Below are 24,916 nucleotides of genomic sequence, written 5' to 3'. Positions count from 1 at the left end.
ACTCTCCATAGCCTATTGTGCTTACCTGGGAGGAAGACCCATTAAACTTAGTAACCCCACAAATATTGAATGTGCTTCCATCTGTGATCCATCGGAGAACCCTAAACAACCATTTTATTTCCTTGGCTTTCTCTTGATGACTTCTTTTATTTTGTGGCTGATGGATTTAGCTGTATTTTGGCTTTTAATATTTGTGGCTTTAAAATTTTTCCTGGCTTTTATTAATTAATTGTAGTTATTTTCTATTGCTTTTCCTCTGTGTGCCACCTTTGAGAGGGCTTTAGACTTCAAAGCTGTCTATAAATGTTTTATATACAATTAAAGAGGACTTACATAGACATGCAAAGGATTGCATCATTAATCAGACTTTTCACATGCCCCTTAGACATGGTAATCCCTAGTTGGTCATTTGAAATGGGGCAGAGGCCAAGGATGCAACAGGGGCTAGAGGGGGGTTGTGAGGAGGAGAAGCAGAATAAGGAAAGAGGAACATGATTTGGGTGGTAGTTTCGAGGCCCCTTTTCCCTGCAAATGACTATGAAGAAAAAATATGTGCACTATGAATACAAATTTCAGATAAGAAGCTTATAAATCAAGTTGGCAAATTACACAGACTCTGAAATCAGGACCAGGATGGTGAGTGCAGAATGTGAAAATAAATAAATAAAAATAAAATGAATAAGCAAGCCTAAAGTACTTGCTCGTATGAATAATAGGAGACTTCAGTTACCCAAATGAGTTGCTTGAGTGCCCATTATATGCTGTAAATCTCCTTGTGTAACAGTTCATTTTCTTGAAAGTAAGAGCAACAGTAGCACATTCCCAAGGTGAATTAGGATTTTCATAAATGTGTTACAGGTGAACAAGATGTAATATTTTCACATGTCCAGGTAAACTGAGTTGTAGCCCGATTGTTGGGGAAGAGTGGGGTTTGTAGGTTTTTTTAGTTGTCAGTCTGTTTGTCTCCTTGGCCCTGGCTGAGCTAGATTCTGAGCAGCATCTTGATTCCTCTTCTTATGGTCACTAGGTCAAGCTTTTGTCTGGGTCAGCTGGACCCTGGCTGCTGCCAAGATATTTGACAGCTCCATTAACTATACATGATTATGTCTTGTCGTTGTTCCTGATATACAGACAAGTTGAATACATAGCTCCAGTTCAAACTGAAGGTTTCCCCCACATAGAGAGACCATGATAACATGTGGTGCTGCCCTTGCAGAACTGTTGCAGCAGATGTACTAATTGCGAGAATTGGCTCCTCTGCACGATGGCTGTCTGCTTAGCTACAATGTTTTGTGCAGTTGTGGTGGCCCTTGTTCTGAGCTACTGTGAATACACAAATTGCCTCAGTCACATGGAAGAGGTAGTTCTCACAAGCAGTGCCTTTGCCTGAGTGTCAGTCCAGTGGCAGTTGCTTATACTGACTTGGTTTGCACATAATGCTAAACCATGGTTTATTAAACTATGTTTTGTTTAAATTGTAGCATGTGGTTGTATTCAACTAAGTATTACTCAGAGCAGACTCATTAAAATTAATGGACCTATATTACTGATGGCTTTTAATGTCAGTGGGGCTACTTTGAGTATGATTAGCATTGGCTACAACCAATACTGTTGTATGTGAAGCCTGTTCATCAGGTTAACTATGGTTTGTTTATCAACAAACAACAATATGAAGCAAGCGTTTCTTGTTGGCTGAGAAACTTTGGTTTGCTTTAACCCAACACCTTTTTCTAACCATAGTGTGTTTGACCATGCACCCCAGACACTCATCTGACTACAAAGGCCTGAGGCAAGAGCAGCTGGGAAATAAACCAAGCTTTGGAGAAACTAGCTATGATTTAAGTGATCATCTTTGGGACAAGTTGTCATTAACTTGTGGCTTGTTAAGTAATGGCATAAACCAGGCATCCCCAAACTTTGGCCCTCCAGATATTTTGGACTACAATCCAGGGGCGTAGCCAGGATGAAAATCAGGGGGGCAAGGGGCGGGACAAGGGGCGGGGCCAAGGGGCCAAGGGGCGGGGGCCACAGCGGGGGAAGGAAAGCTCCCTTCTCCCTTGCCAGCTTTCCCTCCTCCCCCTCCGCAATCGGCAGGGGCGAGGGGGCGCCAGGATCAGCCCAAAATCAGGCTGCTCCGACTCCCTCCTCCCCCTCCGTGATCGGCAGGGGCGAGGGGGAGCCAGGATCAGCTCGAAATCGGGCTGCTCCGACTCCCTCCTCCCCCTCCGCGATCGGCGGGGGCGAGGGGGAGCCAGGATCAGCCCGAAATCGGGCTGCTCCGATCCCCTCCTCCCCCTCTGCAATCGCCGGGGCAGGTGGAGGGAAAGCCCCAGAGCCGCGCAAAGCGGTTGTCTGGCTTCCCCTCCGCCCGCTCCACAGCCAGCCAGGGAAAAGGGAGACGGCACCGGGCAGGCAGCGGGGCAGGCTGGCCAGCGGCCCTGCTTCTAAGGGGGGCAATTGCCCCCTCCTGCCCCCCTGCCTACGCCCATGCTACAATTCCCATCTTCCTTGACCACTGGTCCTGTTAGCTAGGGATCATGGGAGTTGTAGGCCAAAACATCTGAAGGGCTGCAGTTTGGGGATGCCTGGCATAAACAATGGCCATTCTATACACATCTGAATAGTAGGAAGCCTTGATTTCCTCAGTCCAAAAGAGCTGTTTCCAGTTTTCAAGCTATTCTCTTCTCTAAACCATTGTCTGTAGAAATCCTTTTTCTAAACCACTACAAGCAGATATGCTTCAGGAATTGTGGATTGTCCTTTTCCTAACTTGCTAAGAATCAAAAGATAGTTTTCAGAAAAATTGGTAGATTCTCAGTAGCAGTGAAAAAAAATAAGGTCCTCCACTTATCTAGCTAGACTTATTTGAGAATTTTCGATTATAATTTCATAGTCATTGTCTCATGTCTTTAATATATTCTGCCTGCTGAGATATAATTTTGGCTCATCTTTGCCTGCCTTTAGGAGATCCTAGAAACTTCTAATCAGGCTGTAGTTTCAGGATGCCTGATATTAGTGCAGGCTTGCAAACAGCCACTTGCCTGGTCACTTGTGGTAAGTGAGAATTGCCTGAAGACAACTAAGCAGGGAAGCTTTTGTAAATGGGAAGACAGTCAACAGTTTAGGCCTCAAATGCATTTCATAGCTCACAACCTTTATGTAGAATATACAACATGGGCTCACCCTGTTACCTTCTCCAACCTGGTGCCTCCTACATGTTTCGGTCTACAATTCCCAACTTCCTTGACAACTGAACCTGCTGACTGTTGCTGATGGGAATCGGAGTTCTAAACATCTAGAGCAGGCATCCCCAACCTTCGGCCCTCCAGATGTTTTGGTCTACAATTTCCATAATCCCTGACCACTGGTCCTGTTAGCTAGGGATCATGGCAGTTGTAGACCAAAACATCTGGAGGGCTGCAGGTTGGGGATGTCTGATCTAGAGGACACCTAACTGGGGAAGGCTGCCATAGCAAAGGCAAATTATGCCACTGCTGAACAGCTCTGTTTCAGTGTTTCTGTGTTTTCATCTCTCATTAAGGACTTTGTTTCTGGAAGCCTTTCTAACTTGTTCCAGTGCCACCTTGTCTGGTGGGAAAATTGGTTTATGAGGCAGTTGATGACATGACTGGTGAAAACCTGCCTTTCTACATTGCTTGTCTTGCATTTCCTGATTGCACTGCATTATATATCCTGCTGTGTAGTCTCTTCTCCAAAAGCTGGAATTATGACTCTTTTAAAAATCTCATTTTTATTTCATTTTTTCCTGCTAAATTGCATTTGCACTAATAAAAGATAAAATAAAAAAAGAAATAAAAAGCAACTGGTGTGATCACTTTGGCTTCAAAGAGAAAACAATTAATTACAGGGCTGGTTTGCCAGGAGAGATCAGGAAATGATTGATTAATGGGCCAATTTCAGTAATGGCTGTGGCCCAGGAGGGAACAGGAAATGACTTATTAAAGAGCCATTTCAATAATGCCAGGAAAAAATAGGAGCCGCTTCACACACCACAAATTAGGAGAACCTTTATTGATTGAAGGCTGCAATCTAAGCAAGTGTTCTGGAGCACAATGGAACTTACTTTTAAGTAAAAGTAGTTATGTTCTTGCCTGTGGAGATGGGCATTGCGGGATCATTTTGGGGAATAAAAGATATATTAAACCCTGTGTAGAATTTAAACTTCCAACTTTAATGTCTGCTTTTAATTGCTTTTATCATCACCTAAAATATCCTATAAAGATATTACAGGATGTAAGTATTTTAAATAAAATTCATGATTATCTTTTGACGATGCACAGATATAGCAATAGTTGTTGTTGACGTCCTTCTGTCTTGGGAGAAAATAGAGGAGTGCACTTTGAGGGGTGAAGTCAAACTATTGGAGGTTGCAGCACCTGCTCACTGCTATGGAAACATGCCCTGACCGCCTGTCTCCAGACACTTTGATCGTCTGCAAGGGATTCCCACATGGCAGAGTTGATGTTGCCAGCCTTCATGTCACATTTGCAGGCATCTTTGTAACATGGAGTTGGTCTGCCAATGGGCTTGGTCTCCCCATAGAGCACGTCCCTGGAAATACTGCCCTCTTTCCTTCTGTGGACATGACCAAGCCAGCATAGATGTCGCTGAGGCAGGAGTTCAAACATGTTTGGAATGTGGGCTTCGGGAAGTACATTTGTTTGAATCTTTGCCCTGCCACGTCCCTTGTAGAAGGTGTCGAGGATTTGCACCTGACGGTTGTAAGTTGCCCACAATACAGCTCCACAAAGCAGCGTGCTCAACATGCAAACCTGGTAGACCTTCACCTTGGTATTGGACGTTAGCATTGCATTCTCCCATACCCTCTTGGAGAGATGAGCCATTACCGTAGTTGTCCAGTGCTAGACTAGGATCAGGAATACCAGCTTCAGATCCCCACTCAGCCATAAAGTTCACTGCGTGACTGTAAAAGATAGGCTGGATGCAGATAAGTGGTGGGAGGCACCAGCTGAGAAACCCCCACAGAAACCCCAAGGGAAGAAGGCTCAGTGCCAGGGGATAGGTGGTGGGATGATGATGAATGGATGGATGGTCAGAGGGAGGAGGAGAAGTTGGACTGGGAGGAGGAGGTGTTGGAAGCTGAAGAGGTAATAGGGTTTAGTGAACAGAACAAGTCTATGGCATAGAGCAGCCAGAATCAGAGGCAGAAGCAAAGGTCTCCCAGAACCCGTAGGGGTATGAAGAGGATGCAGCATAGACAGACAAGCCGTTGGAGTTTCAGATTGCTTGGGAAGGACCCAGAGGAAAAGGAGACTTAGGCAGCTGTGGCAGGGCGAGGACCTTCAGTCCTTGCAACTGACTCATTGGGGCAAGATCTACTGGTGCTGCCCAGGACTCTCTCCTGCTGTGAGTGCCCACAGGCCCTGTCCCTGCCTCCTTCCACCTGGTTTAGGGCGGGGCCTGGAAGGCCTCATAAAGGACTGCTGCCGCCGCTCTGCTGCTGGTGCTGCCCAGGACTCTCTCCTGCTGTGAGTGCCCACAGGCCCTGTCCCTACCTCTCTCCACCTGGTTTAGGGCGGGGCCTGGAAGGCCTCATAAAGGACTGCTGCCGCTGCTCTGCTGCTGGTGCTGCCCAGGACTCTCTCCTGCTGTGAGTGCCCACAGGCCCTGTCCCTGCCTCTTTCCACCTGGTCTAGGGCGGGGCCTGGAAGGCCTCATAAAGGACTGCTGCCGCTGCTCTGCTGCTGGTGCTGCCCAGGACTCTCTCCTGCTGTGAGTGCCCACAGGCCCTGTCCCTACCTCTCTCCACCTGGTTTAGGGCGGGGCCTGGAAGGCCTCATAAAGGACTGCTGCCGCTGCTCTGCTGCTGGTGCTGCCCAGGACTCTCTCCTGCTGTGAGTGCCCACAGGCCCTGTCCCTGCCTCTTTCCACCTGGTCTAGGGCGGGGCCTGGAAGGCCTCATAAAGGACTGCTGCCGCTGCTCTGCTGCTGGTGCTGCCCAGGACTCTCTCCTGCTGTGAGTGCCCACAGGCCCTGTCCCTGCCTCTTTCCACCTGGTCTAGGGCGGGGCCTGGAAGGCCTCATAAAGGACTGCTGCCGCTGCTCTGCTGCTGGTGCTGCCCAGGACTCTCTCCTGCTATGAGTGCCCACAGGCCCTGTCCCTGCCTCTTTCCACCTGGTCTAGGGCGGGGCCTGGAAGGCCTCATAAAGGACTGCTGCCGCTGCTCTGCTGCTGGTGCTGCCCAGGACTCTCTCCTGCTGTGAGTGCCCACAGGCCCTGTCCCTGCCTCTTTCCACCTGGTCTAGGGCGGGGCCTGGAAGGCCTCATAAAGGACTGCTGCCGCTGCTCTGCTGCTGGTGCTGCCCAGGACTCTCTCCTGCTGTGAGTGCCCACAGGCCCTGTCCCTGCCTCCTTCCACCTGGTTTAGGGCGGGGCCTGGAAGGCCTCATAAAGGACTGCTGCCGCCGCTCTGCTGCTGGTGCTGCCCAGGGGAACTTGAAACAGCACAGAGTCCTTTTTAAAATGCCTTTTAAAGAATTTTTAATGTTTTTATCTTCTTTGGGGTGGTAGGTGGGAGGGATTTTTAGTTGGGTGTGGGAATCTGTTAAATTTTAGTGTATTTGTAATTTTTATTGTTTTTGGTTTTATTGTTTTATTGTGTTTGGGGTGGTAGGTGGGAGGGATTTTTAGTTGGGGGTGGGAATCTGTTAAATTTTAGTGTATTTGTAATTTTTATTGTTTTTGGTTTTATTGTTTTATTGTCTTTTTTGTGTTCTTCTTTTGTTGAGTTCTTTGCTGTTTTTTAGAGGTTTTATTTTGTTTTTAAGGGGAGGGGTCAGGGCTGCCCGGGAGGGGGTCCCAGCAAGCAAAATGGCTGGGGCAGATTCCACAGGGGTGTGTGCACTGGAACAACCGATCTCAGTGGTCACGGGTAGGAGGAGGAGTTACGCTAAGACCAGACCATGTCATTACCGAGGAGGCAGACTTAGTCGTTGTCTGAGGACTATCCCTGCCTCCAGGTCTGGTCCTGACCGGACGGATATTGGAATCAGCAAGGGATACCCACATGACCTGAAGGTGCTGCTGTGCAATGCCAGGTCGATGATGAATAAGACCACCGCCATTCACGACCTGATTGTGGATGGAGGATTTGACCTGGCATGTGTGACAGAGACCTGGTTGGAGGAAGCCGATGGGCCCGTTCTTGGCACTGCTTGTCCACCAGGTTTCTCTTATGCACAGCAACCCAGGCCATCTGGGCGGGGAGGGGGGGTTGCAGTGATTTTTAGGAAGTCATTAGTTTGCACCAGGCGTCCTATTGGGAAGACCCAGTTCTCTGAGTGCATGTTCTGGAAGTTGGGCAATAGAGGCAGTACAGGATTCCTTTTGGTGTACCGACCTCCCCGCTGCACCAAGGATTCCCTGCCCGAGCTGCTTCAGGTCGTGTCGGATGTGCTCCTGGAGACACCTAGCTTGGTTGTCTTAGGGGATTTTAACATCCATGCCGACACGACCTTACAAGGAGCCGCTCGGGACTTCGTGGAAAGCATGGCCACCATGGGGCTGTCCCTGAATAAGTCTGGCCCAACTCATAGCCGCGGACATGCCTTGGACTTGGTGTTTACCTCTATGGATGTTGGTGATCTGACATTAAGTAAAAGCGAAACAAAAGAAGTGCCATGGTCAGATCACTTTCTGGTGCAACTGGACTTCTCCGCAACCCTTTCCCTCTGCAGGGAGGCGGGACCGATTCGGATGGTCCGCCCCCGATACTTAATGGATCCAATTGGCTTCCAAAGAGTGGTAGGGGATGTTTTATCCCATGTCGATGGCCTTTCAGCTGATTCCCTGGTGGCCCGCTGGAATGCGGAGTTAACCAGCGCTATTGACTGTCTGGCTCCGAAGCGCCCTCTCAGATTGCATGGAGCCCGGACAGCCCCGTGGTTTTCCCCGGCGCTGAGGGCAATGAAACAGTCGTTGAGACGGCTAGAGCGCCGGTGGCGGAAAACTCATTTTGAATCAGACCGGACACGGGCTAGAGCTCAACTTCGAGCCTACCAAGTGGCAATGGCGACGGCGAAGAGGACCTTCTTCACCGTCTCCATCGCATCTGCAGAAAACAGCAGCAGGAGACTCTTCCAGGTGGTTCGCAATTTAGCGGAACCACCTGCTCCATCCGGGCCCAGTACGGGCCACATGATCTCCTGCAATGATTTTGCAAAGTTTTTTGCAGATAAAGTCGCTCAGATTCGGGAAGAGGTAGACTCCACCGTGGGAGCAGGGCCGGGGCGGGGGAGTGCTAGAGTCCTGTCTAGTCAAGTTTTGTGGGATCAATTTCAATCTGTTACCTCCGAGGATGTGGACAGGCTGCTTAGACGAATGAAACCAACCACCTGTCTCCTTGATCCTTGCCCATCCTGGCTTATAAAAGCTAGCCAGGAAGGGCTGGGCGATGGGCTTCGCGGGTTGGTAAATGCTTCTCTCCATGAGGGAGCCTTCCCAGACCCGCTGAAAGAGGCGGTTATTAAACCGCTTCTTAAAAAACCATCTTTAGATCCGGCCAATATGGCCAACTATCGCCCAGTCTCAAATCTTCCATTCTTGGGCAAGGTGATTGAGCGAGTGGTTGCGGAACAACTCCAGGCACGCCTGGAAGAAGCGGACCATTTGGATCCCTTCCAGTCAGGATTCAGGCCTCATCATGGGACTGAAACTGCCTTGGTCGCACTGGTCGATGATCTCCGGCGGGCTAGGGACAAAGGTAAGAGCTGTTTCCTTGTTCTGCTGGATCTCTCAGCGGCTTTTGACACCATCGACCATAACATCCTTCTGGACCGTCTAGAGGGCTTGGGAGCTGGGGGCACTGTCATGCAGTGGTTCCGCTCCTTCCTCCTGGGCCGTGTTCAGAAAGTGGTGGTGGGGGATGAGTGTTCAGACCCCTGGGCGCTCACTTGTGGGGTGCCTCAGGGTTCTGTCCTCTCCCCCATGCTTTTTAACATCTATATGCAGCCGCTGGGAGAGATCATCAGGGGGTTTGGGCTGGGTGTCCATCAGTATGCTGATGATACCCAGCTCTACCTCTCTTTTAAATCGGAACCAGTGAAAGCGGTGAAGGTCCTGTGTGAGTGCTTGGAGGCGGTTGGAGGATGGATGGCGGCTAACAGATTGAGATTGAATCCTGACAAGACAGAAGTACTGTTTGTGGGGGACAGGAGGCGGGCGGGTGTGGAGGACTCCCTGGTCCTGAATGGGGTAACTGTGCCCCTGAAAGACCAGGTGCGCAGCCTGGGAGTCATTTTAGACTCACAGCTGTCCATGGAGGCACAGGTCAACTCCGTGTCCAGGGCAGCTGTTTATCAGCTCCATCTGGTACGCAGGCTGAGTCCCTACCTGCCCACTGACTGTCTCTCCAGAGTGGTGCATGCTCTAGTTATCTCTCGCTTGGACTACTGCAATGCGCTCTACGTGGGGCTACCTTTGAAGGTGACCCGGAAACTACAACTAATCCAGAATGCGGCAGCTAGACTGGTGACTGGGAGCGGCCGCCGAGATCACATAACACCGGTCCTAAAAGACCTACATTGGCTCCCAGTACGTTTCCGAGCACAATTCAAAGTGTTGGTGTTGACCTTTAAAGCCCTAAACGGCCTCGGTCCGGTATACCTGAAGGAGCGTCTCCACCCCCATCGTTCTGCCCGGACACTGAGGTCCAGCTCCGAGGGCCTTCTGGCGGTTCCCTCATTACGAGAAGCCAAGTTACAGGGAACCAGGCAGAGGGCCTTCTCGGTAGTGGCACCCACCCTGTGGAATGCCCTCCCACTAGAGGTCAAAGAGAACAATTACCAGACCTTTAGAAGGCATCTCAAGGCAGCCCTGTTTAGGGAAGCTTTTAATGTTTGATGGATTTCTGTATTTTAGAATTTCTGTTTTTTTGGAAGCCGCCCAGAGTGGCTGGGGGAACCCGGCCAGATGGGCGGGGTATAAATAATAAATTATTATTATTATTATTATTATTATTATTATTACTACTGGGAAGAGTTGCTGTGCTCACTAGGCCTGTGCTGTTTTGTTTCTTTGAATAAAAAGTTAGCTTCACTGGTAGTTTGTGAGCTATTGCTGACCTGCTCTTGAAACCCACCCTGACAGTGAGTTTGGATCAGTAACAATCACTAAGTCTATCCTACCTGGAAGGGTTGTTATTCGGATAAAAAGTGGGGGGAGCCAATGAGCACCTTGGAAGAAATATGGGATATAGTAGATGTAATAAATAATGTCCTGTAAAAACAAAAGTTGGTAACCCCCCTGCATAAGGCAACTTCATCTGTTCCTAAGCGACTTGGCTGTGGATGTGAATGAATTGAAGAGGGAGGAGGAAAAGCACTAAAAATAACGTGGAGGGATAAAATGGATTGGAAGTCCCACACCTGCAACTTTAGAAAGGGTGGCTAGGGAGAGAAAGAGCAAACTGCGGAAGAAACCCAGAAAAACGGGAAGAGAAAGATCACTCTTCATACCAGTGCTAAACTTTGGAGGGATGAGGAGGCAGGGAATGGCCTGGAGGAGGAAAACTGGGAACTTTAAAATGCACAGAGTCAGCAAGGAGGCAGCTGAAGATCTAATTAGAAGCCCATTTCTGTCAAACTTTGCTGGAGTCAACACAGAGTTGCATCACTGTTAAAGGAGGCTGTCAGAAACAAAACAAGCAAAGCACGGGGAATCCCCTTCAGCGATTATGTGAGCATGCACATGAATTTATCCAGGCCAAACGAAATATCCTTTACACATGAAAAATTCAAGAAGTGTGGCTAATGGAAGAGACTAACTTTGCCAGCTGAATAGTCTGAGGGATTTTAGGATGCTCAAAAAGGCTGAACAAATAGCTAAATATATTAGGACAAATACTAATCATTTAATAGAAAATGAAGTTACCTGTTAGGCTGTAAAGCAGGCAGGCGGTCAAAGATGATAATGATATATCAGCAGAGCTAAGACACTCCTTAGCTCTTGGTTCTTCCCCTCATCAAACAGAATGAGTACAGAAATACCTACAGTATTTCAGTAGTTATTCTTCTCTGGGTGATGCCCTCAGGTAAAGGTGCTTTTTGCTGCTGTGCTGATCTCACAAAGGAAGGATGCATAACAACCAAAGTTCAGAATTTGAATTGGGCTCAGCCTCATTGTATGGGTCTGCCAACTGGATTATTTTCCAGCCACAGGTGTTGATAGAAAGAAAGCCAGCTTCTTGTATAAATCCCGGCTTGGTATTTTATTTAAAAAAAAATACTTTGGTACTGGGCCAGGGCTAGACAATGGCCAATTCATGACCAGCCAATTCATGACCAGCCAATTCATGACCAGCCAATACATTTTGCTCCATAGGATAGATCAGCAGATCATTATTCATGCTTGCCCCATTGAACGTACTGGGACTCGACTTCCAAGTAAACATGCATTGCAAATCCTGAAGACTGACACCAGCTAAGGTGGCCAGATGCAAAAGGGAACAGTACAAGAAGAACTCTGCTGGATCTGTCCAAAGGCCTATCTAATCCAGCATGGATTTCTCATCCTAGCCAATCAGTTGCCTATGGAAAGCCTAAAAGTAGGGCCTGATCGCAACAGTGCTCTCTCCACTTGTGATACCCCAGCAACTGTTTTCCAGAGGCATGCTGCCCTCAACAGTGGAGGGAAAACGTAGCCATTGTGGCATTGATAGCCATTGATAATCTTATCTTCCAATAACTTTGTCTAATTCTGTTTTAAAGCCATTCACGTCGGTGGCCATCATTACATCTTATGAGTGTGCTGTATGAAAAGGAAACACACTGTGTACAAGATGGAGGTGTTGCTTATAATGCAATCCAAGGCAAGGCCTGGATTACAGAAGAGAGATCTTGAGAGGGTGTGGCGGGCATAGCTAATACTGAGCTAGTCTGACTATTGAGGCAGCTTCCTAAGTTCCTGTGCTCTGGCAGAAGGTATGAAACGCTCAGCTGGAATACACCATTCACCAGTTCCGTCATCTAAAGTCCCACTAACTGTCATCACCTCAGCCTGATCTGTGCCAAGTTTTCTTTTATTGGCCCTCATCCAGCACATTACTAATTCCGGACAACAGCTTAGGGATTCCACTGCTTCACTGGTATTTGAGAAAAATGAGAACTATTACGAGGAGTCATCAGCATACTGATGACACTAAACCCCAAATTCCCTAATAACCTCCAACAGTGGTTTAATGTGAATGTTTAAAAGCATATGGAAGAAGACAGAACCACAGGGCAATTCCCAAAGCTTAGAACAGGAGTTCCCCCCCAACAACGCTTTAGGGCCATTTGGCAGTAGGAAAAGGGCATTTCTCATTTTTAGAGCACATGTTTTGCATGCAGAAAACCCCACATTCAGTCCCTGCTGGCATCTACAGTTAAAAGAATCAGGTAGCAGGTGGCATGAAAGACTGAGACCCTGGAGAAGATGCTGCCAGCTAGAGTGGGCAGCAGTAGACTAGATAACTAACACTGACCAAATATAAGGCAGCGTCCTATGTTCTTCTGAAACCTACAGAAACACTGCAGAGCAACTCCCATCTATTTCCAATCCAGCCAGGTGATCTGAAAGGATATCGTGGTTGATGGAATTGAAAGACCTTGACAGGTTCAGAAGGCTAAACAAGGGCACACATGCACATTGGTAAAGGGCATTCACCAGTGCAACCCAGGCAAAGGATGGAATGGTGTCTCTCTCTACCCATTCCATTTACAAAAGCCTACTGGACTAGCTGATGCATCTTACTTCAACACTGACCTGGAGCAGCTGGCGGGCTTAGGGCAGGTCAAACAGCGAACACGGCTCCCTGCTTCTCCCAGCCCCTGTTTAAAGGGGTATGGCACTACTTTAAATGTAGAGTGCGGATGGGGCCATGTCAGAGTCAGCCCAGAGGTATAAATGAGGTAAGTGACTTTGACAATGTGCTTGCTCAAACCACAGAGGTTGGAAAATGTTTTGTCTTGGTCTCCACTCCCCACCCAGTTGCAGAGGAGTGAGGGGACCTGAAGTCTGCTGAAAGCCTAGTCCCTGCCCCCCTCACAACCACTGCCCTAAGTCCATAGGCCAGGGGTTCCCAACAAAATTTTCTCGAGGACCCCTCATCGAGCCGCTATTGTGACAAGGACCCCCATTAATTCCTAATCCTAAATCTAATTCCTAATTCCTAATCTATTTTTTCCAGTAAGCTTAACACTGATCTTGGAAGAGTTAGGTTCAAGGGACACTGACAAGATCGGTTCGAGAGTCACTGACTTACTTGCTTGAACATCAAATGCATTATCTTCCTCTTCATCTGTAGGCCTTTGTCGTTTTAACGAACCACTTTTTAACCAACGGTCCATTTTTAACTATGCGAACTGTAGCTTCCGCGAAAAACAACGCTTTGTTTACAAACACTACTGTTTTGCAAAGAGGCAGCGCGCGCCAGGGAGGAGGGAGGGGAATGGAGAAGACAGGGTACCTGCGCAGTAGCGCACAAATGAAGCCGACGCGTGCAAAGCATCTTGGGGAGGTGAGCGTTAGTAGAATGCGCGCGCTGCCTCTTTGCAAAACAGTAGTGTTTGTAAAGCGCCACCTAACGGCATACAGCAGAACTACTGCCTCTATCTAATTCTAGTTTTGCGCTAAACTCTGCTCATGCAGGAAGCGGCCAAAATAAAAAATCTGTTAACATACGAAATATATTTAATATATTTTTTATTCTAATAGCATCTTGCGGACCCCTCTGGCATAGCTCGCGGACCCCTGGGGGTCCGCGGACCACCTGTTGGGAACCACTGCCATAGGCAAAGAAAGCCTTTGTCTGCAAGAGAAGGGTATTTGGGAAGGAAAATAAATTAGGCATTCCTATTCACTCAGACTGACAGATTCGGACTACGCTGGTGGTGGAGGATTTGTCATGCTGTCACCTGTATTGTATAGAAAACTGGCCAGGATAAGAGAGAAAGGGAGAGAAAGAGAGAGGACAACGGGATGAGTAGAAATGGTGGAAAGGCAGCCACGGGAGATGTGGCAGAGACCTTCACTGCCTAGTATTGTCTGATGATTTAACATTCACACCACAAGCTATTACTTCTGCTCCAAATGAAATATTAACTGTCCTGCGGTAAAGTCAAGGCATCCTGTTCCTTGTCTAGGTTCTTATATGAGAAGAGAGACAATAGAGGGCCAATTAAGCTACCAAGGATGCTTTGCTGTACTTTATTTTGAAAACTGGTTGGGAAAAAGAAATCCACGTTTGTTAGTCAGTTTTCAGGAGATGTCTGAAAGTAGGCAGGGATTATTCTTGCTGAGCCTCTACTGGCAGGGAGTTCCACAGGGCAGGGCCCATCACATGAAAAGCTTGGTCTTAGTAAAGGCTGAGCAAACTCTAGCAGTGCCCCATCAGAGGATCTCCATGACTGAAGTGAAGCATAAGGAATCAGGTGGTCCTTAAGACACTATGTGGGGTTTTGTGAATTAAGACATGCATAATTTTGCTGTGCGTGTAGATGCTTTGTGCTATACCCGTGATGAAAACTTTTCTAGAAGAAAGGCCTTGGTGGGCTAGTTGCTGCCCATCTATTGCTCCTCTCTGGTCCAATAATCCAATCAGGAAGGTCATTTAGTCACTTTATATTACAGGTAGCAGAATTTGGATTGAGACCCAGTGCTTTGTGTGATGGCTGTTCCTAACAATTCTTAAATTTAGTACTTGTAAATAAACCTCAGATATGAATTAATTGTGCTGTGGGTCTCATATGATTTGTGCTGTTTGTGTGTGTTTTTGTAGATGTTTGTCTCATTAAAATACACATGTTGTTGTTTAGTCGTTTAGTCGTGTCCAACTCTTCATGACCCCATGGACCAGAGCACGCCAGGCACTCCTGTCTTCCACTGCCTTCTGCAGTTTGGTCAGACTCATGTTTGTAGCTTTGAGAACACTGTTCAACCATCTCGTCCTCTGTCGTCCCCTTCTCCTTGTGCCCTCCATCTTTCCCAACATCAGGGTCTTTTCCAGGGAGTCTTCTCTTCTCATGAGGTGGCCAAAGTATTGGAGCCTCAGCTTCACGATCTGTCCTTCCAGTGAGCACTCAGGGCTGATTTCCTTCAGAATGGATAAGTTTGATCTTCTTGCAGTCCATGGGACTCTCAAAAGTCTCCTCCAGCACCATAATTCAAAGGCATCAATTCTTCGGCAATCAGCCTTCTTTATGGTCCAGCTCTGGGGGGCCAAATTAGCACTGGCATGTATTTTAAAGTTCAAATGATTTTTTAGCCAGTTAGATCCGGTGGAATGCAAAATGCTGGAAGTTTCTGGCTACATTCGGTATGTAATTTAAGGGTTAGTTCTGTTCCGAGTGTTAGCTACCCAAGGGGTGTTTGTGTTGTTGTGGAGGAGCTTTTCCTCTGTCTGTTTGGTTGAATGTCTGAAGTAAAAAAGTATTAAAAACATGTTTCTCTTCAATTGATCTACTGCTTCTGCTCTGTTTTCCTCAGTTAAGTGTTATCAGGATTTCTTTTCTATCTGGATTCCGTCTGCATTATTTAAGTAATTTTTTTTAACACAAAAAAAGATTGTTTGAAGTTGGCGTGCGTCTAAGTGAGGATATGAACCCAGCTTTTCCAGGTCTAAGTATAGCATTCATTGTACTGGATCACAATGTTCACACCCATGAACCAAACTACTAGGAAACGATGAAAAGTTTTTTTTAAAAAATAGATTTGGGGGGGGGGGGTTAGCTCAGGCATATGTTACCGAATTTGATGCTGATGCACATATGCATCATCACTGTTTTATGTTCACTCCCCATTTATGACCTGTAATGTTCCTGGGACTCTTTAAGTGTCTCAGATGTTATGGCTTTTAGCAGTTGACAGCCCCAAGCTCTACAACATATATTTCAGAATAGAAATGATGGCCTTATTAAGAGTCACAGCTGGATCCTAGCCAATCACTAGCTGAGGGGAGAAGCAAGAGGCGATTGGCAGTAATTGTCACCAAAATGGAAAGGGAATTATGAATCTGGTTCATACATGTTCTTTCAGATGGAACCAACTGCAGTGAGTTTTCACCGAGAAATTAAAATTAATGGTCTTCCTTTCCGGACCATCATTTTATTTATTCATTTGTATTATGTGGGAATAAGGTGCTGAGCTACTGGAGCAGAACCAATGCAGTAGAGGACTAAGAGAAAAGTAGGAGGGGAGGCGTTTGATCCAGAAAGAAGAACTGCAGAAGGGTTTTCAAATGGAGTGTGTAAATTATGGTTTAATTGGAGCAGTCCATCTTCCAGTCACAAGTTATTATAAAACAAGACATAAACCTTTGTTTCCTTAAGGACACCTACAAACCTAAGTTCACCTACAAACCGACGGTATTTTAGGAAGAAACTTCCCCTCAGGGTGAGTGATTACATAATCGTTCACAATAGGGTTTCTTGCAAGTTCCTGTGAACCATCTGGAGCACGGCATCACCAGAAAGAGGATACTGGTCCAACAGACAGACAGTCTAATCCAGTGTGACAATTCCTGTGTTCTTGGCTTTGATTATTTACTTATTTTAAATACTGCCCACCTATGACGACCAGCTCCGCCTCAAAAGGCCGCCAACTTCTGTATGCCTCTGGGTTCCAAAATACAGACTGATAACGAGAGGAGGAGGAGGAAAGGAAGGAAGGAAGGGAGGAGAGAGGGAGGGATTTAGCAGGACAGAGAAAAAGATTAACAGCAGGAACGTAGACGGCCAGGATGGTGGGAGCGAGAAAAGGAACGTTCATTGCTAATTAGAAAACTCGAACTGAGGAAAGTTAATTAGTAATGAAACTTCTGACTGAATGATGTGGATTTTGAATACCGGCTTTGTCAGAAGTTGAAATTAATTACACGCTTAGATACAGGAGAGGGTTTGGGGGTCGCGAAGGGGAAGAGAAATAGAAAGGGGTGGAGAACGAGATACAGCAAAAAGCAGGATTATAAACCTGGTTCAAGTTTGTTGCCGTGGTGACTAGAGATAGTCCCTGTGGCTGGCAGTGGTGAGACACATTGAAGGAAGCAGATAGTTATAATTAACCCTTTCTGAACGCTCCTGATTCCGGCGTGTGTGTGTGTGTGTGTGTGTGTGTGTGTGTGTGTGTGTGGATGGGACATGGAGAGAGATTTACGAAGTTCTATTTTTTCTCATTTGACTTCTTTTATCTCTTGTCATTCCTTTTGGACATGCTGGAATTGGTCATCTAAATATTTAAGCCCCTCCATGACTGATTACTGCTTTTCATTCAATTTATGTTAAATTTTGCCTGTGGTGCCACACCACAGGCTAAAGGGTGTGTGTGAAAGTCACCCACTGCCCCATAGGGACAGCAGAAGATTCTGACAAAAACAGGAGTAGAAATTGTCCAGAACGAAGATCGATTCAGCAAATACAATTGGTATTCACTGTCTGCAAACGATACATAATCGATTATGTCTCCGTGCCCAAATTCGCATTGTGTTTCCTCTGAAATGAATAGGGTGGAATAGTGTAATGGCAATGTAACTTATGTAACGACTGTAATTCATTACGTAATTTATGTAATTTCACCACAGCAGACAGCAAGATGAATAACATAGTTTTTGGCAGAAACCCAACAGCAGCAGAATGGAAACAGAGCTGTGTGTGTGTCGACCACAGGGTGGAACAGAAAGTGATGCCCAAAGTTACTTGAGAAGAGGGATTTATTGTTAAAATACTTAGAACTGTATCTCTGTGAGGGGAATAGGGGTCTCCTAACAACTCCCAGGACCCGTAACAAACTACAGTTCCCAGGATTCTTTGATGGAAGCCAGGACTGTTTCAAGTGGCATGATAATGCTTTAAAGGTATTGTGCAAATGGAGGCTTAGCATAGCAGAAGAGCTTTGCTGGAGCAGACCAATGGCCTATCTAGTCTAGCATCTTGTTTCTCACAGTGGCTAGCCAAGTGGCCCTGGAAGTCCACAAGCAGCAGAATAGCCTCTTCCTGCTCTCTCCATCTCAGATGAAGCATTTAAAAGGAATTGTAAAAAATAATAATAATATATATACGACTTGAAAAATCTATTAGTTTCCAACCCGTTTACTCACTATTTTTTAAAGAGAAAGTCTCATTGAAATCAATGGAGCTTACTTCTGAGTAGACATCACAGGATTGCACTGTTGAAAAGGCTTCATGCTTCCATGTGACTGTCAAAGTTAGATGGTGTCTGCTGCTTAAGTAACTGTTGAGAAGATCCTGCTGATCTGACTCGTTTTGTAGTTATGTATCTGTCCTGAGGTTTATATATTTGGTATAAATTAAAATAAAGTTACACCAATGTTATCCTGGTCACCTATCTGCATTTCACCATTGAAGTATTCATTCTGCATCATTAGACTGCCAAATAATAGTCTGGAATGCTTTTTTTACAATCTAACACAGAAAAGAGAACTGGTGCACAGTGTATTGCTGCCTCTCCTGAGCAAAATGCAGGGCAGAGGACCATTGAGTTTGGCTGCTGAAACATTCCTGGACAAAAACCGAAGCCAAGGCAGATCAGGTTCCGCTACCAGCTTCTCTTCCCTGAGGGAACGTACATATGTTTGTTCCAAGCTTTTGGTGGATGGAAACTGGAACTGTTCCTGTTTTGCAACACCAGTAGGAATTCAAGATGTCAGGACAGTTATGTTGAAAGGAGTTCCTCATTTTATGGTTTCTTATTTTAGAACTTAAGAGGGTACACTGTAAATTATGTATAGACCTTCTATGAGAAATGTAGAACTTTCTGGAACTCCATACATAGATTGGAAAAATGGAGCAGAGGGCAGGGAGCTGTATATTTCAAGAACTTATGGAGAATCTCTCTCAATGAGTCTTCTTCTCACAGATGCATCTTAATTGCACTTCTCCATGGGATTTCCTCTCCTTCCCACAATGTCCAGAGTTAATGGGGCAGGTTTTGCCCCGCCATGGTAACATCCCTAAGTGTCTGCCCTTTCCTCTCTCCATAGTGTTGAGTAAAGCAATCACTTAAATGGGCAAAAGAAATGGGGTATGTTTGTGGACCTCACTGGGGTGGGGGCTCAATCCAGTACTATGCATACATGTGCGGGAGCAGGTGGTGCAGTGGTCTAAACCATTGAGCCTCTTGGACTTGTTGATCGTCCAACCAGATATACGCTAAGGGTGTTTGCTTTTCTGCATTCATGGTCTTAAACTGAATCAGGGCAGGTAGGTAGCCGTGTTGGTCTGAGTCGAAGCAAAATAAAAAAATTCCTTCAGTAGCACCTTAAAGACCAACCAAGTTTTTATTTTGGTATGACCTTTCGTGTGCATGCACACTTTGTCAGATACACTGAAACAGAATCCACCAAACCCTTATGTATATTCAGAGGGTGGGGGTGCAGTCATCAGCAGTTGTTAACAGCCATCCAAAGGTTTACCACTCCCATCAGCCCATCACCCATTCCCATCACCCCCACCCCCACCCTCTGAATATACATAAGGGTTTGGTGGATTCTGTTTCAGTGTATCTGACAAAGTGTGCATGCACACGAAAGCTCATACCAAAATAAAAACTTAGTTGGTCTTTAAGGTGCTACTGAAGGAATTTTTTTATTTTGAATCAGGGCAGTTACATGAAATTCAGTCCCATTATATTCAGTAGCATGTCCATCCTTTACCATTTTAGGATTAGGACATAAGGCTGCAAGCACATCTGTTTGGAAGGAAGCAGGTACGTAAATGTATTCAGGAATGAACTATCAAGTTGCATTCCTCTATTTGCTTCTCCTTATATCTTGCTCAGCCTATTTGCTATTCCCACTGAGCAACAGACTCCAGTGTATCTTAAATCTTCCTCAAAACTGTGCATTCTAGTAAAACCCAGTCTCCTTTTATCTGTATAGATGTTGATTGTAATATTCATGGGTTTCAGTAGCTCTTTACAAGGAGGAATAATAGGGGCTTTATTCTCATTTCAATGAAATTTAAATGTATAAGCTACAAAACAAAGGGCATTAAAGCACTTTCATTGAATTTAGGGCTGCTTGCCAGTGCAATGGCAATTTAGAAAACTTTTAGCAGAAATGTAAATCTGGATTTAGGATAGTTTAGTCTGGGAAGGGGAAAAATCAGTGCAGGATTATAGAGAATAAAAAGGAGTGTAAATAATAATCCATGCTTTTGTGTGTTCCCAGTGCTTCATAATATACAAAGAGAAGTGGCATTTAGTGAAATCTGCAAAGTCATTTTGGGCGGTTGGGGGAGGGGAAACTACCAGAAAACTACAATAAAATGACTCTGAGTCTCTGGCTATTGATTATTAGGCATTATCTTGGTATGAGCCTCCAGAAATGAATGTTTTGCCATTTAGTCTGATAAGCATCTGCAAGGGCAACATGCAGCAGCTAGGAAAACAATTACAAGGGCTATCAATCCTCATGCTTTAGGATGTTTACTGATTACCAGCTGGGGCAAAGAAACATATTTTCCCCCTAGTTAAAGTGTAGCATAATTAAGCCCATCGTGGAAGTTACATCCAGCTTTGGTCACTGTTGGGAGCGAAATAACAGTTTAGATGAACGAGTGATCTGTTCCTTCCAGTGTGGCAATTGGAAGAAATTAGTATCCCTAATTTCTTGTGAAAGAGAGGAAGAGAAGAATCATTTGAAAGCAATCTAGTTTTCATTGGCCCCCACTGTAGAATAGACAATTCCTCCAAATCAATCTTTCCTCTCTAATTTCTTCTTCTATTGCTTCAATGTGGGCATATACCTCAAGCAGGCACATCTTCCTCATTTGCTGTTGAGAAATGATTCACAGAATTTTGGATGCAGAAAGGGGCAACCAAAATGCCTAAGGGTCTGAAGCAACTCCCCTATGAGGAAAGAGTTTTGGGGAGAAAGGCAAGTAATTGTGCATGGTATGGAGAAAGATACAGATAAAATTTCATTATTATTATTATTATTATTATTATTATTATTATTATTATTATTATTATTATTATCAAACAGAAACTGAGGGGCATCCTGTGAAGCTGAATGATGGGAGATTCATGATAGACAAAAAAATAAGTGTTTCTTAAAGCAGCACATAGTTAAACTGTGGAACTTGCTACCACAATATGTGGTAATGGCAGGGCCGGCGCGTCAATTTAGGAGAGCTAGGCAGCCGCCTAGAGCGCCGAACTGGAGGGGGCACTGGCCAGCCAGGCCCCCCAACCCCCGCCACCGCCCACCGCCCTCCCACGGCGCGCCTGTGGCTTTCTTTTGGATTTCCCCCCCTGAGCGCGCCTGTGGCTTCCTTTTGTTTTTTTCTTTCTGAGGCTGCTGGGTGCCTGGGCTGGGCTGGGGGCCTGGGAGGAGGTGAGGGGCAGGCTAGGCTAGCAAGGCGCCACGTTATTGGCTGGCTGGCGTGACGCCCCTCCCTCCTAACTTGCCTCCAGGCTCCAGCCCTGGAAAACTTTAGCACGTGTGCCAGCCATTGCCGAACGGGCAGCAGCAAGAGGCAACCGCGCTGTGGCTTCCTTTTGGATTTTCCCCCCTGAATGCACCTGCAAGCGGCGCCAAGGATGCCCTTCTTTGCTGGTTGGGTGCAGGAGTTTAAACAAAGCTATTAAAGAACCTTTTAAAAGCCAGAACCTTCCTGGGCACATAAATCGTTGACATTTTCTCTTCCCCCCCCCAACGCACAGCGTTTGCCTGCGCAGGATTCCAGCATTCCTGCTCTTTCCTTGTACGAAATAAAAGCATAGACACATGAAAATCTCCCCCACCCGACTTTTCTTTCTCATAATTAAGAGATGTTTCCTTTATCCCTCCCTCCGCAGTTAAAGCAAACACCAGTCTCGGCCCCGACCCCTTGTGGCGCAGGCTGGTATCGCAGCCGCGGTGACCTCGGCCGCCTCCGCCCAGCTGAGGGACGCTAAACTTTTCTTTTTTTGTTGTTGGGGGGATTCACTAGCTAATCAACCATGCAGGAGCTCTGAAGAGGAGAATTGTATGGCGCTGGTGTTTTGCAGCACGCTTCCTGTTGCGGTATTTCCATCCATTGGGTACTTTAAAATTTTTGAAATTAGAGGCTGCCTTACCCATGGGATTGCCCCTCCATTAAGAATTAGATTAAGAGGTCCCCTCTGGAGCAAGTTCAAGTTCCATCTAGCACAGCATCCTGTTCTCACAGGGGCCAACAAGATGCCTGTAGGAAGCCCTCAGGCAGGAGGACATGAGTGCAACAGCACTCTTCTTGCTTGTGGTTTTCAGCAACTGGAATTCAAGAGGCATGCCACCTTCAGTACTGGAGGTGGAAGAACCTGTTATTTTAGACCCTCGTCAGACCCTAGTCAAGGCAGCTCTTCAAATAGCTGAAGATGGCTTATCGCATACTGCTTAATAATCTCTTTTCCAGGTTAAAAATCATATGCAACTCCTTCAGCTTTTCTACATAGGATTGGATATTCTGGTTCTTCACCACCTTTGCTGGGTTCCTCTGGGCACTTTGTCCAGACAGCAATTCTGTAACACTTTATCTGGGAGTCAATCCCACTGAACTCAGCGGTGTTTACTTCTGCATGGACATGCAGAGGAATGCATTGCAAGTATTAAGCCTGCCATGCTGTAGTGAGCAAGTTTGATGAAATACAAGGCAAAGTGTCTTGGAAACAATAACTTCAAATCATTACATTTCCATAAAACCCAGACAGAACACCTTTGCATTGAAATATTCTCATTTCTCATCAAATAGCAGGAAATGCTATTTAAACGCGCAAGTAAGACACCTGCAATAATATGTTTGCATAACCCCACGGAATCGCCATACTGTGCTGTTGCTATGCTGACTGCAAGATGAGGGGCAGCGGCAGCGGCGTGAGTGGGCTTTTGGGAGGGGGTGGGTCCGGCCCCCCACAAGGTCTGAGGGACAGTGGACTGACCCCCTCCTGAAAAAGTTTGCTGACCCCTGCGGGGGGGGGGCAGAAGGTGATCTCGCCTAGGGCGCAAAAAACCCTAGCACTGGCCCCGGGTAATGGTTGTTGCCAACTTGGACAGCTTTAAAAGAGAATTATTCAAATTCAGGTTAAGGCTATCTATGGCCACTAGTCAGGATGACCTCCAGGTCAGAAGCAGTATGCCTCTGAAGACCATTTGCTGGGGAGCAACAGCAGGAGAGAGAGAGCTATTGCACTCATGCCCTGCTTGTTGACTTCCCAGAGATATCTGGTTGGCTACTGTGGAAAACACGATGTTTGATTAGATGAGCCTTTGCTCTGATCCAGCAGTTCTTAAGAAATAAAAGATTGCACAAAAATGGAAATGCCAATAGAAGGGGACAGGGTTCAAAACATTGGGATGTATTGATAATGGATGAATGAATTCACCAAATTAGAAGTCAACACAGGAGGCAGAAATCCATTTTTTTTTAAATGGAAGCCTCATGGCCAGTGCAGTAACTCAGAGCAGGGCTTTTAGTGTGGCTGTCCCTTTCCTGTGGAATAGCATTTCTGTTGAGACACAACAGGTGCCCGGTATCTGCACTTTCCAGAAACAACGGATGGCATATTTGTTTCCAACAAGCTTTCCCAATTGAATGAACGTGTCACTGCCATGGGTGTCTACTTTGTATTGTTTTTAACATTAATTTGCTGTTATTTTCCATGCTGTTTTAAACTGGTTTTTAGCTGTTTTTATTATAGTTTGTACTTTGCCTTGTATGTATGTGGAAGGCAATTAATAATAATAATGTTTGGAAGCAGAACCTCTGAACTTGGCCCTCTTCAGGCACTGTCAAACTCATCACAATGATCACTCAAGGGAGGAGAGCCGCACTATGCACATTTGCCTTGGCCCTCTCCAAGGCCGCTCACACAGGCTGTTCCCATGAGCTGAAACCTACATACATTTGGCAGACTCATTAGCTGCAGACAGGGCCTCAACCCATGGAAGTGGTTGGCATGGGGTGTTAACACACAACCTCGCTAGTCTGCCAATGGCATGAAGAGGGTTTATATGTTTGTACCAAGTGCGTTGAATGAGACTGCTTTTGGTTGATGTTGTTTGATGCTAAGTGCACCAACATAAATGTGAGGAGAATTGTAACTGTAAGTTCTAAGATATTTTGTCATTGGTGGGGCAGGGGGGAGGGTTGTTTATTGAGTTTTCTTAATGGGCGATATGGGGGGAAAACAAATTGATGCTACAAAAAGAGGGGAAAGAACCCTACTCATATAAACCTACTGTTCTGATGTTCTTTCCAGCCTATGCATACAGAATGTCATAAAGATGTGTTTATTATATCTGGTTTTAAAAGGATTTATCAGATGCTTAGAAATTGATGCTTGCGTTTTTTCAGGTTGAATATTGCATTCAGATTTGCATTTATACAGGACTTTGCTTTACTCTATGTGATTTCCTCCTTCCTCCAACAGCAACCTGGAGTGGTTTTACTCAGGAACAGATTTACCACCTGATGTATATATTCCTATGAAGTCCCTTTGGTCCGGTGGTGTACCTGCTGCATAGTCTGAAGTGAGGTGTTTGAGAGATTTGTTTTTGTTGCGTATGGGATTTGTGTGTGTGTTTCAAATGTTTTTATTCTGCCAGAACTTGGACTTGGTTGCACTCTTTCTGGCTGAGTGTTTTTCCTTGACTTTATTTCTTCCTCGCACTTGGTTTGAGTTTGTCAGTATGATGGTGATCCTACTGAATTGTGTGACCCTTGGGATGTACCAGCCTTGTGATGATATGGACTGCCTCTCCAACAGATGTAAAATTTTGCAGGTAGGTAACTCCTCCTCCATAATGGCAGTAGGTGAACCACCATGTTGCCCCCTCTAACCCACCCGCTTGGGGTTTCTCAGACTGCCAAGCCACTCTTGCTTCAGAGTAGACTGGTGAGCCCTTTGTTCTCAAAACTCAGG

At 46.0% G+C, this 24,916-nt stretch overlaps 1 protein-coding gene across 3 annotated transcripts in view; it reads left to right on the top strand.

The window, feature by feature from the left end:
* Positions 1-24,916, top strand: part of CACNA1I (calcium voltage-gated channel subunit alpha1 I) — a 279,689-nt gene that overhangs the window by 101,109 nt on the left and 153,664 nt on the right. For 2 of the 3 annotated variants that reach the window (XM_088652075.1, XM_088652074.1), the window contains exon 2: positions 24,665-24,776. In XM_088652075.1, the coding sequence (XP_088508201.1) occupies positions 24,665-24,776 (112 nt within the window). Of the gene's footprint in view, positions 1-24,664; positions 24,777-24,916 lie in introns of those variants that run through there. The other variant, XM_035128273.3, reaches the window with a different exon arrangement.

Source organism: Zootoca vivipara, chromosome 9, assembly GCF_965207765.1.
Source record: "Zootoca vivipara chromosome 9, rZooViv2.hap1.1, whole genome shotgun sequence".
Taxonomy (NCBI): Eukaryota; Metazoa; Chordata; class Lepidosauria; order Squamata; family Lacertidae; genus Zootoca; species Zootoca vivipara.
This window is presented reverse-complemented; position numbering and strand designations above follow the sequence as displayed.